The 18,731-nt window shown below is 31.6% G+C and overlaps 1 protein-coding gene across 2 annotated transcripts; it reads right to left on the bottom strand.

Moving 5' to 3' along the window:
• Window positions 1–210: 210 nt before the first annotated feature.
• Window positions 211–6,116, bottom strand: LOC124529770 (cytochrome P450 9e2-like). Of its 2 annotated transcripts, XM_047103675.1 has the most exons (11): window positions 5,986–6,116; window positions 4,511–4,713; window positions 4,107–4,270; window positions 3,886–4,023; window positions 3,571–3,773; window positions 2,866–3,001; window positions 2,683–2,784; window positions 1,885–2,106; window positions 1,359–1,459; window positions 1,079–1,247; window positions 211–763 (listed from the first exon to the last, which is right to left on the bottom strand). In XM_047103675.1, exons 2-11 carry the CDS (start codon window positions 4,711–4,713, stop codon window positions 597–599), a joined length of 1,605 nt encoding a protein of 534 aa, XP_046959631.1. In that variant the 5' UTR covers window positions 5,986–6,116; the 3' UTR covers window positions 211–596. The 2 variants fall into 2 exon arrangements, with proteins under 2 accessions (XP_046959631.1, XP_046959632.1); XM_047103676.1 differs by lacking the exons at window positions 4,107–4,270; window positions 5,986–6,116 and having other exon boundaries at window positions 4,511–4,602.
• Window positions 6,117–18,731: the final 12,615 nt, after the last annotated feature.

Here is an 18,731-nt window from a genome sequence, read left to right as displayed (position 1 = left end):
CTTATTATTTATTCCTGTAACAGTTACTATATATCTATCTATTCTATTACTAATAGATAAATTTTCTGCATTCTGTAAAGTCGTAAGTGTCTTGACTTAAATGAATAAACATTGTTTTTAAAAGTTAACGAAATAAAAGAGAGTAATGATGGATTTATATAATTAAGTATACTACTGTATAATGAAGAAGGAAAGGTATACCTCCATAACAACAGTAAACAATAAATACAAACTTTATTAGCATAAGATCAAATTACACAAAAGCACACTTCAAGAATAACATGATCACCTCCAGCTAGCCTATTTCATAGTATTCAAAAATGTATAAACCTCAGAAAAAACAGTGTCTTTCTTTGTTAATGTTTCTTATGAGGTTCTTAATCTGAGTTTCTATTAACGAATCTGCGGTGATTTTATTTCGACTAACTGTAGGTAAATAGCATTAATCAAAATATAATAATTATTCAAATATAAATTTTTTGATTTTGCCATTTTTAAGCCTTGTTATTCTACCAGTACTAAACACACATCTTAATCATATTTAGTTACCACGACAAAATATACAGGTGCATTATTATTTCCAGTGGCTTATGTATTTAGCTACGAATTTTAAATTTTAACCAGTGACCGCCGACTAGCCGTGGGTTAAAGGACTCGGTTGATAGCTTTGCGGGTAGACATGTCTTGACTGATGGTGAAATTTCTGTATGGAGCATAATTTGGTACAGAAGAACTTTCAACTCACACAGGGCGAATCTTGAAGCTGAAATTAATAAAATATTAACGATATTAATTGTATTTAGAGTTTGGAGTTTTTGAAGATTTACTTAGGGATTTTATTTGTACCGTCTAGGTAGGTAAATACAAAGAAATACCGTGCAATACTTAGTAGGTACTGTTGTGTTCCAATTTTAAATATGAGTAAGCCAAGGCACAAAGGACATAATATTTTAGTGGTTAGTGGCGTTAGTTAAAATTTCATACTAGTTCCCATTTATATGTACTGTGGCATTAAAAAAATGGGATCAGAATATAATGTATTTGATAAAATAAAATTTAAGTTTAAAATATTTCTTACCGATACAGTTTCTTGGTCCAAGTCCGAAAGGCATGTATGCTGCAGGGTCAATATTATGCTTATTTTCATCGGAAAAACGTTCAGGATCAAACTTCATAGGATCAGGAAAAAGCTTTGGATCATGGTGGAAACACCACGTTGGTATTATAATCAATTCACCTTTCCTTACCTGATAACATAACATATATTAGGTTTTACATACGTTTTATGAATTCTTTATATTTGGTGTTTTATTTATTTGGAAATTAAGTTCATTAAAGTTGTTATAAAATAAGCTTACGATAAAGTCATCTTTGGTGTCACAATTCGGTTTTCCCATGTTGTAGTCTTTAACGCAAATTCTATCTAAACCATATCCAGGAGGCCATAGTCGAAGTACTTCTGCAAATAATTTTAAATGTTTAAATTAGAAATTTATTGATATATAAACATCAATAAATTTATAAGTAAGATAATGTGGATTAAAAGGAACAGTCAGTTACATTTTCCAAAGAACTCAACTACGTGATTTTTTAACGATGTAATCCTATCTTGTCCATTTGGACTTAAAGTAGATTTATTCACTGATGAAAATAATAAGTGCGCAAGATGGGAAAAATTATTCGAACTTTAAAGATCCCACAAATGTTACTATTGTCCTTATCGAAAACTTTCCTTCCCTTCAAAGGTAAGAGTTTCAAAAATTGAACCCTGACAAACCTTGTCTACAATTTTATTTAAGTTAAATCCAAGGATCTGGCAAAATAGACACATCCTGAATCTGCATACTCAGTCATATAAATAGTATGATATATATATAAGCTTACCTGATGTCACCATGTCTAAGTATTTCAAGCTCTGGATTGAAGCGAAGTCCAGCTTCCCACCACTTTTTGAATCATGATTCTTAATCTCTTCCACCAGACGTTCCTGTATTTCAGGATTGGCGGCCAGTTCGTGTAGTGCGAACGACATTGCAGTTGATACCGTGTCGAAACCAGCCATGAAGAACAGTACTGCTTGAGCAACGAGATCAATCTCGGACCAAACTAATAAAAAAAATGACATTAATCTATACTAATATTATAAAGAGGTAAAATTTGTAAGTTTGTAAATTTGTATGTAGTGGGTAATCTCTGGAACTCATAATGCATTTCTAATTTTTTTTTAACTGGCAGATAGCTACATTATTCCTGAGTGCTATAGGCTATAAATTGTAAAACAGAATTATTTGCGTGCGCTGCCTAAATTGTTGCTTAAAATTAAAAACAATGTATGGATACCACGTTCGTTTTAATTATTTCTACAAAAAATATCTCTATCATTTATATTATTTTAATAAAGTGGCAAGCGCGTTTAATTCGACAGCATGTATTAGTTTCCTTGTTTGTCTTGAAACTCACTATCAGATTTTTAAGAACATTTGCGAGTTAGCCTATATGGAACTAAAATTATTTTAGCAATCCGTATTTAGATATGCAAATAAAACAAAATATGAACATCCAAATTAAGCACTTGCTTATGAATTAGATTAAAACTAGCGTATAAAAATAAATACAATCAAATTTTAAGGTCAGAAATAACAAAAAAATATATAAAGTAATTAATAATTCTGTAACACCCACCTCTGTTATTTGTTTTCTTGCCAATAAACGATTCCTCGACAGTGGCGAAACCAGTGTCTTTTTGACTCGAATTTTGTTCCTTATCGTCATGAACTAATTGTCCTGTTAAAAATGGTCGGCGTTTTCTTAATGTTTCTTTATTGTACTTGAGTTGTGTTCATTATTTTAAAATGTTCGTCTCACCTTCCTTAGCTTCCATTAGAAGATGGATTACATCAGGTCTGACGATATTACGTGCTTTCCTGTCCCTCATTGTGCTGAGTACCAAATCTTTAAAGAAATCTGTATTGCTTTTTGAAAATATGGTTAATTTCAATTTCTGGAATCAATTATGTCTCGATTAAATTAAAATTTTACATACAATAAAATAAAATTGTATATCAGCTACTACAGTTTAATAACATATTTAGTTTCTTTAAATGATAAATTAACAAAAAATATAATTTTTTATGTCAAGATTAAAAGTATTTTTTACACATTCAGATGTAACTCTAGTAATGTAAGAAACATAATGAATAAATCTGATGAGTTTGATGTTACTAATAATATTTTATGAGTAAAGTTAAGTAAGAAATTGATGCAGTTAGAAACTTTATTCTAGCAACATAATAGAAATAATGTATTTTAAAGTAAATTTAATTATAGCTGGTCTTAAAAAATAATGCATGCTCTTAGTATTTTGGTTAAATCTGAGTATTTAATCACACATAGTTTTGATACAATACAATCAATATTACCGGAGCTAAATATGAAGTGTCATGTTTAGCAATATCATTATTACAGCTGTTCTATGTATCTTTAAGCTTAAATACTACCAGTAGTTTATCTTACTACTATAAATCAAATCGTGGACTGAGTTTGTCATGGAACAATATCTGAAACCCCTACCTTTGAAAGGGAAGGGAAAGCTGCAACGAGAAAGAATAGCAATATTTGCCGGATCTTTAAAGTAGAAATAATTTTTCCCATTTGATAAAACTTATTTTTTTCATCAGTAAATGAGTCTACTTTAAGGCCAAATGCACAAGATGCGATTACATCGTTAGAATAACGCGTGGTTAGGTCCTTACAATCGACCTCGATTTCCCCAGCTGGAAAAAAAATAATACAAATAATGACATACATTGCATACGTTGTATAACAGATACCAATATTAATTTAATTGTTGTTTTTAGTAAGTCGAAGAATTGGAATCGGCCTCACTATCGGAATCATTTATTTTTTTCTTAATAGCCTCAATCATTTGCTTGCCCACTTCTTCCATGAACGGCACCATCAATTTGATCTTAGAACTCGTAAATGCTGGACTTAGCATCGCACGCATGTCTTTCCATTCTTGACCTGTAGGATTTCCCATTGATTTTATAAAATTATCGATATTTTAAGCTTTAATCAAATATTTAACTGTATGAAAACATTCTAACCTTTTAAGACGAATATATTTCTAGCGAATATGGGTTCAACTTTTTCATCTACGAAACCTCGATGGTCAAGGAAATGTTCGAAATCTTTGACGGTGATCTTTTTTACCAGTTCAAGATCTCTTATTACTAATGTAGGTGTAATGAATTCATACTTCCCAACGAATCTTTAATCAGAATAATCTTTAAATCAAATAAAAAAATATAAATGTCATTTTAGCTCATAGTTTGTATATTTCAAAACTTTATATTAAAATTCAAAATATATAATCTAAATTTGAGTACTATACCAAAAGTTATGCTATGCTATATATATCACAGTGTCTTATAGTCTATGCATTTTTTGAAATACATAAACACTATGAGTGTTAGAATAAAATTGACGGTATATAATCTTAAAAGCAAACCTTTCTTTTGTGAAAGTGTAATAGAGTCTGTCCAAATCTTCAGCCAAAGTTTCTCTTCGGAAAATAACCCTAAACATATTTCCAAACAATGGCATAACTTTCATATGTTTCACTCCATGCTTACTAAACCTGGAGTATGTCTGGCGGAAGTACAAAGCGAGGACTGCTAAAAGGACACCACTCCATATCATCAAAATGATCATCTGTAAGTAAAAAACATTTGTGTCATACATAACAATTATGCACACCGCGCCTTGATGGGCATGTAAAGGTAAATCTCCGGGAAATATATAAAAAAAAAACTGATAATAACTTTCAAACAACACGAAACTAATATTTAGTGATAGAAAGTTATGTTTATTTTCCGGTTATGGAAGGGTTTTTGGAGATCATTCCACCACGCTGTCCAATGGCAAATTAACAATTCAAATTCAATTTTTTTAATATGTATATTATTTTTCTCATCAAAATATAGTTTGTTCACGTTTAGACCTATGAATTGATATTTTAAGAACTACCATCAATCATTTGACGATGACTAATAAACTAAATACATTAAAAGTCAGTTCAGAATGGACATTTCTGTTACTAAATATCTTATAGATAAATATGAAAGATAACTTCAAATTTAACGTACTAAAATCTGTGTGTGCAGCTACTTTTAATCGTGAACAAAAAACTCAACTGTCAACGATGAAATTGGCAGTGACCTCGCAGAGACCATTAAAATGGTTACAAACAGAACAATTGCATGAATTTACGAATAAAAAAACGTGATTATGACGCATCCCGTACCTCCAAACTCCTATATGAGGAACCAAATATGGAGAAATATTCCAAAAATATTAATTAATAAAATTGATTATTAACATGGGAGTAACAGTAAATAAACTTGAACGACCTTATTTATAAAAGTTAGCTCAACCGATTTTGATAAAAATAAGACTATACGATAACATGGGATCGCTTTGGAACCTCAGACAAATAGGCAAAGAGACAGGTGAGCATAAATATAATAATCATTTTTTTTTAATAATTTTAATAAAATACCACCGCCCATTGAAAATTAAAAAGCAGTAATTTCGAATTTAAAATAAGACAGTTATTTTCTTTTGGTGTATATTTCTTTTATCATTTAAAGTTTTGTCCAGACATTAGACATCATCATGTATGATCTTCCTCTCTTTTTCTTGTACTGTGTGTCTGTCTGAACATTTTGGAGTCAAATAGAGTTTAAAATTTAATCAAATAGTGATTTATATACGTTAAATGTTTCCTTATTATTAAATGAATCAATTGACGTTATTGGTATTTTGGTAATATCTTTATTTTAAATAACAGAAATATGTTGGTTTACACTTTTTACAAATATATCAGACGATAAAACTTTAAGAGTAATCTGTAAGTCATGAATAATCTGTGAAGTATGTTCAAGGACTTCGCGAACGAGGTTTCCAGTATAAAAAATCACTCACTTTATATTTTGTGTTACACTAGTTTATGACCTTAGATATGTGACCTCACAATATATTATTATCTAAATCACGTAATATAATTATCTCTTGTTAAGTTATCACAATGAAACGTCTCGACTGAATTAGGCAATTGACCTGACTGAGATCATTTTCATTTCATTGTCACTGTGTTATACAGAATTACCCACTACGCATACATACACATAGAGTACCTACACATAATACAGAATTTACATATACCTATTACCTATAGTAATACGCTGTATTCAATATTATAAACTTCATAGTGCCAACCAAATCAATTAAAATTAACGAAATACTTTATATTATTATTGTTGTTGTTTATATTTATATTTAATATTAAGAGACTATTACTCTAATATTTTACAATATATAAAATTCTTTAAAATATTTGAATATTCTACTTATATTTGTTATAAATTAACAAAATGTCTTTATTATACATAGGTAGCACCGAATTTATGTGATAACACTACAAATAAACTACGAAAACTTGAAGAGTCGAAAAAAATTGTATTATTTATTTGATATAAAATAAAATAAATTATATTGATCATTTCAATCAACACTTGCTTTTAGCATAAAATATTCACTACATAAGATTTGATGATGTGTATATAGACTTACATATTTAAGTGCATAAATAAAGTTGTTAAAAGAAGCTAACTATGATATTTCATTGGGAGAACTAAGAATATTAATGTCAAACACATTAAATGATAGATTTTTCTGAGCGCCTGTTGTTACTTTAGAACATGGCTTGTTAAAAAAGTTGCTACATAAAAATTGCCAGGCACTTCTTATAATGACCCCCTTCAAACTAAACTACTAAATTTTTTTTGTTTGTAGTATAGGTTGGCGGACGAGCATATGGGCCACCTGATGGCAAGTAGTCACCATCATCCATAGACAATGACGCTGTAAGAAATATTAACTATTCTTTAAATCGTCGATGTGCCGCCAACCATGGGAACTAAGATGTTATGTCCCTTGTGCCTGTAATTACACTGGCTCACTCACCCTTCAAACCGGAACACAACAATACTGAGTACTGTTATATGGCGGAAAAATAACTGATGAGTGAGTTAGACGGGCTAGAACAAAACCCTACCACCAAATAATACCCACTCACTTAGACTGCAATATGGGCAGAGAAATCGTAAAAGGTTTGTCATTTCTTCTCTACACATAGTCGTCTGTAAATTTTTTGTTATAGACAGATTATACCTTCTTTGACGGCTTTCCAATGTTATTAAAAATACATCATTAAGGATGAACAAATAGGGTACTGAGTCAGTTGTTTCAATGCATATCGTTCCCTTCTTACTTTTATATAAAAAATAATGTCTTCTAGGCAGTCCTAAATTTATCATACCATTACACTTGGGCCCAAAATAAAATAATTTTATGGTGATATATTTATGTATTGGTTTTTATTTTGGGTAGACTCTTACTTTATGTTGAAGTTTATATTAACTATAGAACTTATTTGCCACTAAAAGGTAAAAACAAAAAAAAACATTTTTTTAAATATTTCTAGGTTTTTTTATATGAACACGCAGCCAATATTTTGTTGCAGAATTACTGCGAAAAAGATTACGAGTAATAATATCATGTGTGTATCTTAAATCTCACCTTGGAAATAAGTATTCAAATCAAATCAAATAGCTCGCGGTTTCCGGGCTTTCTTTTATACAGTTCCGTCCCTTTTCACAAACATTACTCCCACACTCCATGTAAGGGACAGGAAAGATGGTATCTTACCATTACCATAGCAAAAAGATTTACTAAGAGTCAAATTCACCTGGAAAACTTTGACTTTTAATATGGTAATAAAAGATATTAGATGTCATTTATAGAAAATTATTTAAATTAAATCTCTTATTTTGTCCGTACCAATAAAAATTACATTTTTGTGCAATTTCGCACAACTATTCTAGTTTTACGAAAGAGATTTAAACAAGTTTATCGTTGTCAATAATTTGCTTTTAGATAAATGTGTAAAAGCAAGCTTTACAAAATAAAATCACAAAGGCTGAAAGCTTTCATTGAATCGGATATTGTTGTGGGAGGTGAAAGGTACATCTAATGGGATTTATTGATCTTTGCTTTTATGTATACATAATGTGGCCATTGAGCGGACACTTTCTCTTTAGAGCATTATCTTGCACATTAATAAATGCACCGCAGTTATACCTGCGCGAAGCCAGGACGGTCAACTAATGGGTGTACTCGTATATTTTTTTATGATTTATTAAATTATTTAACATACATTACTTGCAAACGGCCAGGAGTAACACCTGATGGAAAGTGACTATAGACGCCTTGCCAGTCATTAAGAGAAGTAAAGGCTCTATTTTTGAAGATTCTCAAGTGGTATCGGTTCGGAAAAACCATCAGCATAAGCTAGTTACAAAGAGTTGTTGTGCGAGGCAGAAAATGCTTTACGAATCGCGTTTCTGTGGCTTCGTAAATCTAGGTGATTCGGGCTCTTGGAATTTTGACGAGATGTCCGAAATGTATTTAATTACGAAGTCTGCTAACTATCTTTAAAGTTAAAGGACATTCCAAGAAGCACAAACTACAAGTCATATAATGTCCTTTCGAGAAGGTGACAAAGATGAAATAATGACCTTGAAATGACTACAACTAATGTCCAGGTTTTTTAGTATTAGAAGAATTGCAGCTCTAAATATGACTAATAAATTGAGCATTGAGATTCTGATCCAACAATTAAAATTAACAGACTAAGGGAAATTAAGTATAAAGCTAAGTAATTACACCATCTGTGTGTGTAGTTCGTTGTCAACGCAAAATATGAATTACATATATTATACATAATATGGATATACAGTATCACTATGGAACTGCATTATATCTTACAAAAAAGAGCTGTCCGCTCTATTTATAATCTTAGGGACTCCCTACATGATGCTTTTATGAAGTGGGCATACTTACAGTTGCTTCACAATATGCTTACAACAATATTATGTATATTTACAATCATACATTTCTGAAAGAAACGGTGACAAGAATTGTATTCACGAAGAGGAATGATAAACTTATAACACCTTCATCTGTCATGCTTCTTGGGGCGCAGTATTCGTTTCTTTAATAATAGTTCATAGTTATTTTAGATTTTTTCTCTCAATATATTTAAAGCTTGTGCCAAAAATTTTGATAAAGAAGGCTAATTACTCAATACAAGATGATATTAATGATATAACAACTTGGATTTAGTATTTGTAATTTATTGACACATTCTGCTATTCAAATAGTGGAAAAGAGTAACTACTAATTTTCTTCCTAATTAATCTCGTTAGGAGATAATTTAGTAAACGTAGCTGCACATTTAATTTGATGATGAGCTATTCGGTATAAGCTTAAATATTTTTGACATACGTCCTATAAGCCAGTAGTTCTTACTGGCTTATAGGATGGCTATATGCCCCCACTGTCCCATTCAAAGTATTTCAAAAAGGCATTAAAATGTTATCAGCCGTATAAGATCATTTTATTTTTAACATTTGCCCATATGCATGAAACTGAGTTTAACATATAGACTAAAAAATCTGGTACTGTATTACAAACAATTATTAAATGCCCCACGTTTAATTCGCATCGACAATAATCAAAGTATTTTCAAAAATACTAGGACATCTAAAATGTATTTCGCCATTTAAGTTTATACTTGTATGGTTTCTAATATTTGCCCATATCCATGAAACCGAGTTTAACATATAGATCAAAAATCAACGCAATCGGTGAACCTTAGCATTGTCATCTCATAACTTACACTACCAGCCCCGCATCGCCGTCGCTACCAATGACGCGCGTCAGTCTGTCGGAGACACGTCGCAACGTGATTAATATACTGTCACCACGATATTCGCAAATCCCCTAAATTACAGGCCACAGTACGCCCTCCACATATATCATATTAAAATTCTGGTTTGCTTTTGATAAGAATATTAAATTAAGTATATAATAATAACAGTAGTCGCCCGCGGCTTCGTTCGCGTTTCAGGGTTTTAGCTGTCATGTGTTAGGCAAAAAAATAGCATATGTCCTTTCCTTGGAGTTCAAGTTTGCTTCATATCAAATTACATCAAAGGCGATTCTGCGATTTGGTCGTGAAAGAGCGACAAGCAGACAGAGTAACTTCTCCATTTATAGATTACCCGACTGGAAATTTCCAACTGCTGGGATAAGGTCTCCTCTTTCTTCTCCCTTTAAGAAGAATGTTGGGAACATATATAACACATGTGGTAGAATTTCTTTGAAATTAGACACATGCAGGTTTGAGATGATATAAACACAAATTAAGCACTTGAAAATTCAGTGGTGTTTGCCTGGATTTGAACCCGCAGTCATCGGCTAAGATGTACGCGCTCAAATCACTATGCCATCTCGGTTCTTAAGTATAAGTCGAGTGTTGTAAATCAAGCTTTTCACGAGAAGGTATCAAAATGTGTTGATATTCGTTGCTTTACAAAGAGTTGGCAAAAACATCAAGGGGAATATTATCACGACAGTTATTTAAAACATTTACATTACATATAAATAAATAAATATATATAAATATGAGACAAAGTTACATACATTGCTCTGATCCCAATGTAAGTAGCTAATCTCACTACTCTTACAGCACTTGTGTTATGGATAATCACAAGTATCACAAACACCTAGACCAGAGACAACATAGAAATTAATGAACTTTTTCTACATCGACTCGGCCGGGAATCGAACCCGGAACCTCGGATCTCGGAGTGGCATAACCATGAGAACCGGTGTACACACTACTCGATCACGGAGGTCGCCAATATGTCTTATAGACCACCTAATTAACTGTTAGAGTATGTTATTTTGAATAGTTGTAATGTATATAATTATTGTAGTTAAATATAGATATCTTGTTTATGTATTACAAATATAATCTAATTTGCTTTTTTTTTGCTGAATATTAATCTTCTTACCAATTCTAAGACATCCCGTTAGCACGAGTTTCACTCCTACTAACGCACGCAGATGATTTAACGTAGAGAGACGCGCCCTTAAGTAAACAGATCTTTAACTAATTAAGGTTAATTGTGGAATCGTCGTGAAGACGGAAATATATTTCTCTTCTTACAAAATAAACATGATGTTTGATACAATCTTAGTAGTCTTGTATCTAAATCACCGCAAACAAGTAAAAGAAAACACGTAAATTCGCTGTAATATCCACATTAAGGGCCGACGGGTCGTAACTGCCCCAAGTAAGGGAGATTGTGCCCCAACTCAGAGGATTGTCGGCAAAAGTTTGTGAATCGAATGGGGCACGATTAAGACAATTGCTAATAAAATAAAGAGCTTCGTCCTTATCTTGAAACTTAGTAATAAGTTGTTAATATGCTCCGGCAACAGCAAGTGGGCGAAGGTCAAACTTATATATATCAAAGTTTCTATATTTATTGCACACACGCTTGTAGGTACACAATAAATTTGTCCTGCGCAGTAATTGAGTTTAGTAATCGGTGTTGAGGACGGAATAGGAAGACGGCCCAGTGGTTAGGACGCGAGTATTTTAACTGATGATTGCGGGATCAAGCCCAGGCAAGTACCACTGAATATTCATGTTCTTAATTTGTGTTTATAATTCATCTCGAGCTCGTCGGTGGAAAACCCGAAACAGGAAACCTGCATGTGTCTAATTTCATAGAAATTCTGACACATGTTTATTCCACCAACCTGAATTGGAACAGCGTAGTGGAATATGTTCTTCTCAAAGGGAGTGGAGGCCTTATCCCAGCTATGGAAAATTTACAGGCTGCTGTTGTTGTTGTTCTGTTTAAGAATGTCAACATATTTCCAATTCCGGTATTATAATTTACTGTATATATGTAATTCATTGCTATATTCAAAGTAACGAAGACAAAGTAAGAGACCGTTATAGCGTGAAACGTGAAGGCGAACTATTAAAATTCTTGGATCGTGTTTTTTTCGTCGATCCCCTGAGTGAAATCGAAAAATATTCAGCGTTAAGATTGATCGCGATTCACGGCCCTTGACAGCCGAGAATCCTATCTTTTAAGGGGAAACCTATGAGATTTGAGGATTTTAATTAATTCAACGATTCACTAGTAAATAATAATTAGTAACAGGGTCATTTGTAATTTCATATTTTATATCAAGAAGACCGAAGAGGTTAGAGATAAATTGGCTTTAGCGTTTTTTGTTATTTTTAATTTAAAATAGTTAGACAGTCTAACTATGGACCATCTGATAGTGATTATCTCTATAAAAAATATTAACCAGATCACCAATGCGTAATATATAACAACTACTAAGAGCCTTCTACAAAGAAATGTAAAATTGCCTCATACAGAAAAATAATCACCGGAAAAAAGAAATGGAAAGGGACTAAAATCTTCACAATGTAATGTACATTGTGAAAATTTTAGTCCCTTCCCTTTTTTTCCAGCCCATTTAAGAGTTGGCATAAACTCAATATGGGAGGAGATTTAAGGCAATTAATGGAACGTATGTTGTTCCTTTCTTTATGTTTAACTAGCTTGCGCTTCGCACAGGTGTAATTTATTACCAAAAAAAATATAGCACTCAGAAAAAAATTTAGACCTGGATCATTAGTCCAGAAGGTTACTCTACATACAGACAAATACTATAAAGATCCAAAATTGGATCTTTATAGTATTCATAATTCTATATATTTAAATTATAGTTGAATTGGAAACTTTGCCTTAACAATACTATCCTGTTACTTTAAATATATTCTTCTAACGTATGGACGAAGTTTTTTGTACAGTAAGAAAGAAACAGCAAACAATTGTTTCAAAAGTAATATAAATTTTGATGTAATCATTATCATTTATATCCTTTTTACGATAAGAATTTTTCATTTTAATAATTTTCTTTATTTCTATTATCATTTGTATGAACCATTCACTGTTATGGTATACTTCAAAAGCATGTCCAATTATTATTTTAGGGATGTTCTCATGACATAGCACTCGAAAAAAGTGTACTGCTTATTATAAGGAAAAATAATAATTGTGTTAAGATACCTACCGTAGATTTATGATGGACAAATATTATTTGCAGAAACAGGCAGCAATATCAATGTTCATAGCGATTAGTCGAAGAGTTTCGAAGTCTTTTAACCTCAATTATTATAAATGTGAAAGTAAATCTGTCTGTCCCCCTTTCACGACCAAACTGCTAAAACGAATTTGATTAAATTTTGTACGAAGTAAACAATAAATTCAAGGAAGGACATAGGCTACTTTTTGACCGAACATGTGACAAACAACCCACTAAATTGTGAGAGAAGCCGCGGGCGACAACTAGTTTCTATATATAATAATAATTGAACCTTGTCCAAATTCCAGTCACAAAAAGTTTTATTATTACGGATCATGCTCCAATACACTTTTTATAAAGGAGAATGATTCGGAGTATTAAGGGTCGTGACTAGCACACCTCTCGACTGCATGATATTGAATTTCTAAAATACCTGCGGAAAATAGACATGTAAATAAGACTCGTTATAAATAAATATTATACATATGTGTATTACCCGCTAGTGATGTAAATATTTGGTCATTAATGGTACATTTTTTTGCCTCGTTGGATGAGTGGCTAGATATATGTATGTGCAGTTTCCGAAGTTCAGGCTCAGGTACGGATAGTAAAAAGTATTTTTTTTTTTAATTTATTTATTTTAGGTCGCTTTTTAACATCTAAGGTCATTAGCGACCACAGTTACATAACAATTCTTATATCTTATTATAAACATTAATTAATTTCAAAAATTTTAGGGTTTCGGAATAACCTACTTGATTTAAACAGTCTTTTAACGTTTTAGCTACATTACATATTCTTTTTTCATTATTATAAGACATACATTCGACTAATAGATGGGAAATTGTAAGGTCAAGTCCACATTTACATTTATTTTTATTGGTTTTTGTTATTAAGTGGATGTGAGTCATATTTGTGTGACCAATGCGTAGTCTAGTAATTATTACCTGATCTCTGCGACAGCTAAATGAAGTAGGAGCTTTGTCAAAAATTGAATTTCTTAAATCGTTTAAATTAGATGTATTACCTAACTTCCAGTATTGATCCCAAGCTGTTTTTATTTTATATTTGATGTATTTTTTAATTTCATGTGGACTAGATTTGATAGTATTACAAACATCTATTTCATTGGTTTTCTGTTTTATTTCTGTAATAAGTGGATTATTTTTATTGCTATTTTGTAATGCCATCAGACATGATTTCGAGTCGGAATAAATTATAAATTTCTTTGAATTGGAATCTTTGTGAATGAATTCTAATGCTTTTAATATAGCGGTTGCTTCACAACTAAAAATCGAATAAAAATCCCAAAGTCGATATCGATAGCAAATATCATCAGATACAATTGCACATCCTGATCTTCCAAGTAAAAAGTATTGTTTGTTCGCACTAGCCCGAAATATGGTTATTGGAAGTGGAATTGGAATATGAAATTGAGAGAATAGGGACATGTTTGGACATTGATTTATAACGTACTAGCGACCCGCCCGGCTTCGCACGGATGCAATACTGATACTGAATATATTACAGAATTTGTTTATTAACGACATCACTTTGCAAATTTCTAAAATTATCAGTGTATCATGTATTATATACACAAACCTTCCCCTTGAATCACACTATCTATTAAAAAAAACGCAAAAAAAACCCTTCAGCCAAGAAAACCCCATACTATATCTATCAAAAATAATACGATATATTTTAAAATATATGTTTTTTACAAATTACCTTCTATAGGATAATATACTGGGGCTCAATCATGGGGCTCGTATAGCTTCTTTCTTTTGATTGTTGAGGCGCATGCCCGTGGCTAACACCGGCTCCAAATATAGCAATAATTATAACTACAGTATATAATCGTAGATCGACTTTTAAGTATACTAATATTTTTCATTTCATTTTACTTAGGAGGACTCTAAAAATATATGTTGAATACGCAATTACTTTTATTACATTTTAGTACATATTCTTGTTTGAAGTCTCTTTTTATTTTTGTTAAAATTTTTATTTATTTATTAAGTATTGTTATTTCCCTCGCCTAGAGAGCTCCGATAATAACTGCGTCCGATTACTGCTAAATTCAAAGTGCTACGAAAATTAGCCAATATCAAAAAGTAAAAAATAAATGACAAAAAAATGTTATTGTGGGTTATAACTAACAGATAGACACATACCATCGCGGAGTTTTTTGTAGACATTTTCAAGGTGTAGTAAATTATTTTGATCTATCTCATAGTATTCAGCCAGCGTTTGGAATATATGTCCAAAAATGTGTCTTTTTACGACATCACATTAGAAACCTTTAAAATTATCAGTGTTTATCTAATATATTGCTCACGTATTTTAATGTATTATAATGAAGGTATATAGTAAATCATTCTCTTTAAATCACTCATTCACTCATACTATGCAGTGATAACAAATATGTAGGTACAATATACACAGTTTTCACTCTTTAGGAATTACAAAACGCTGTGTCTGTGCGTCTTAAAATAAAAATAAAAGATAAAAAAACGTTTATTGTGGGTTATCTTTAAGAGATAGATATATACCATCGCAGACTTTTTTGTAGACATTTTTGAGGTGTACAATTCTGTAGTACATTATTTTGATCTATCTAGTAGGGTTTAGCCAGCGTTTACAATGAAAGCGCAAAAAAAAATAAAAAATTTACGACAGTACATGAGAAACTTTTGAATTATCAGTGTTACTTAACTATATTGTCTATGTATTATATATAAAAACCTTCCTCTCGAATCACTCTATCTATTAAAAAAAACCGCATCAAAATCCGATGCATAGTTTTAAAGATTTAAGGATAGACAGGAAAAGACAGTCAGCGAGAATCAATTTTGTTTTATACGACGTAGTGATAAGAAATAGGTAATATGTACACATTTTTCACTCATTAGGAAATACAAACCGCTATGTCCGTGCGTTTTAAAACTGTAATATCTTCGAAAATATTCATTTGAATTACATGCTGTAAAGGGCCGTATTTATCTATATTGAATGCACAATTTGTTTAAGGTACCTAATTGGACAAGGATTAATGCTATATTGATTAAAATCGCTTCGAAAATAAGCCATTTTTTCTCGTAAAAATAAAAGATAAAAAAATGTTTATTGTGGGTTATCTTTAAGAGATAGACATATACCATCGCGGACTTTTTTGTAGACATTTTTGAGGTGTACAATTCTGTAGTACATTGTTTTGATCTATCTATTAGGGTTTACCAGCGTTTACAATGAAAGTGCAAAAAAATTAAAAAAATTACGACATTACATGAGAAACTTTTGAATTATCTGTGTTACTTAACTATATTGTCTATGTATTATATATAAAAACCTTCTCTCGATTCACTCTATCTATTAAAACCGCATCAAAATCCGTTGCGTAGTTTAAAAGATTAAAGCGTACAAAGGGACATAGGGACAGAAAAAGTGACTTTGTTTTATACTATGTAAAGAAGTATGTAGTAACTACACTGCTGGGCTTGGCTTTGATGTGATTTTCATTCATATTAAATTATGATATATTAAATCATCATATTATTATATATATTAAATTTTATTGTTGTCTTCCTTCTTATCGGTAGAAAGTAAAATTAAAAATACAAGGTTATTTATGTTACGTTTGAAATGTTTTACTTGTCTTGGTAACACTAGAATTTATTTTAAGTAGGTAGGATGGTGGCCGGTGTGGTCCGTCTGGTGGTCGTCGCCATCGTCCATAGACATAAATATGTGTTAAGTGGGTGGTACATATGTGCCTGCCTAAAAACTAAAGTCCAATTTTTATTGAATATAAAGTAATGTAATGTAGTAATGTAATGTAGTTTATGTATTTGGATATAGAGGAAGAGGACGACCACTGAAACTATGGATTGATTGTGTGAAAGATGATATGGCTGGAATGAATGTTATTTGTGAGATGTCTTCAGATAGGGAAGTATCGAAGAAGAGAACCTGGGAATGGAATGGGAACCTTCAAGAAAAGAGCGTACTCCTTTCTTAAAGGCCGGCAACGCACCTGCTATCCCCCTGGTGTTGCAGATGTCCATGGGCGGTGGTAGTCACTGTCCATCAGGTGAGCCTCCTGCTCGTTTGCCACATATATCGTAAAAAAAAAGTTCATGTATTATTTTCGCGATATAATTCGTTTTGGACATGTTATAGATATCAGGAATGGCATGGATCATTAATTTCCAGCGACGTTATATAATATTCACAACGATTAATCTTGTCAATAAATATTTTATCGATGATTTTATTAGTGTATATACTGAGAAGGTAGCATATTCCACCACGCAATTCCAATGCCGATTTTTATCTTAGGCTTGTAGGTTTCCTTTAATCAACTTTCAGCAAAAGATTATTTATGAAAACGCATGAAAATCTACTAGTGCTAGTCCAACTTGGAACCACTAAGAGTCATTTCTATTTTTTATTTTAATACTACTTAACATACCCAAAATTACTGTTATTAATTAAAAAAAGTGAAGAAGTTTGAGTCTCGTGAACAAGACATTCGTAGATAATGTCGAAATATCGAGCTCCAATGGATAAAAATAAAAAACATGGTAATTAATAATTGTAATAATAAAAATAAACACGTTAATTTAAAATCTTATATACCCAATATTATTCAAAAACAGTAAAAATAATAAAACATTACGTACATTAAACAAAAATCCCACAAAGTTGAGGCTTTAAATCAATCGTGGCAAATAAATTTGGTATTAGTGAGCGTATTTACCAACTGCCCTAGGAAAAGCGTGACATTTTTTAAAAGTAACTTAATAAAATGGCAAAAATTAATTACTACTAATCTGCAGTCGACTGAGAAACACGGATATATTTAATCCCTACAGCCGTTTCGAGGTGACAGTATTGATTAGTTAAATATGCTAAGCATTGCTGATTGCGAGTTTGTCTTCATTGTTCATTAACATCAGGTTGATACAATGAATTTACCCGAGAAGATACCGTGTAAAATGAAGTAATCTATACGTATATTGAAATTGTAGTAGAACGGAGAGTAGTTTAAATTAGGCATCATTTTATGGAATAAATTCAAATCAATAGATACAGATTGAAAATATATTTTTCAAGCTTTGGCACTACGAGAATAGCGAGACTGAACTAAATTTAAATGGACTATCATTTGGTTTAAGCGACTTCATTGCGTTAGAAACCTGACAATATTGAAATGTATATAGTGTCTATATCTAACGATACACATGTAACGTATTACATAATTTACCCTTATAGCTTTATTGTATTTTGAGAGTGAAAATTAACAATATTAGACAGACAAGTTTGAAACTTGCGAGTTAGAGTACGAATACGAATAGGTATTCGTGTGATATATTTTCATTCGAATCATGCATGTTTTTTTATCGTATTTTCAATTGCCGAGGATAAGATGAAATAATAATTGTGCTTCCCTAGATTTAAATATGTGGGTATGAAATCAATTCATGGTTTCAACTCAACGCGTGATTTTGTGCAAGCCTATCTTCGTAGGTACGTCCGAATCTTATATATTCTATCCCCAAATAGCATTACTAAGTATTGTTGTAAGCCAGTATAACCAAATATCCCAGGGTTGGCTTAGCACTAGAGCGCGATATAGCGAATAG

Source organism: Vanessa cardui, chromosome 5 (assembly GCF_905220365.1).
Source record: "Vanessa cardui chromosome 5, ilVanCard2.1, whole genome shotgun sequence".
NCBI classification, from domain to species: Eukaryota; Metazoa; Arthropoda; class Insecta; order Lepidoptera; family Nymphalidae; genus Vanessa; species Vanessa cardui.
The sequence above is the reverse complement of the archived record's forward strand: the minus strand, read 5'-3'. Positions and strand labels throughout refer to the sequence as shown.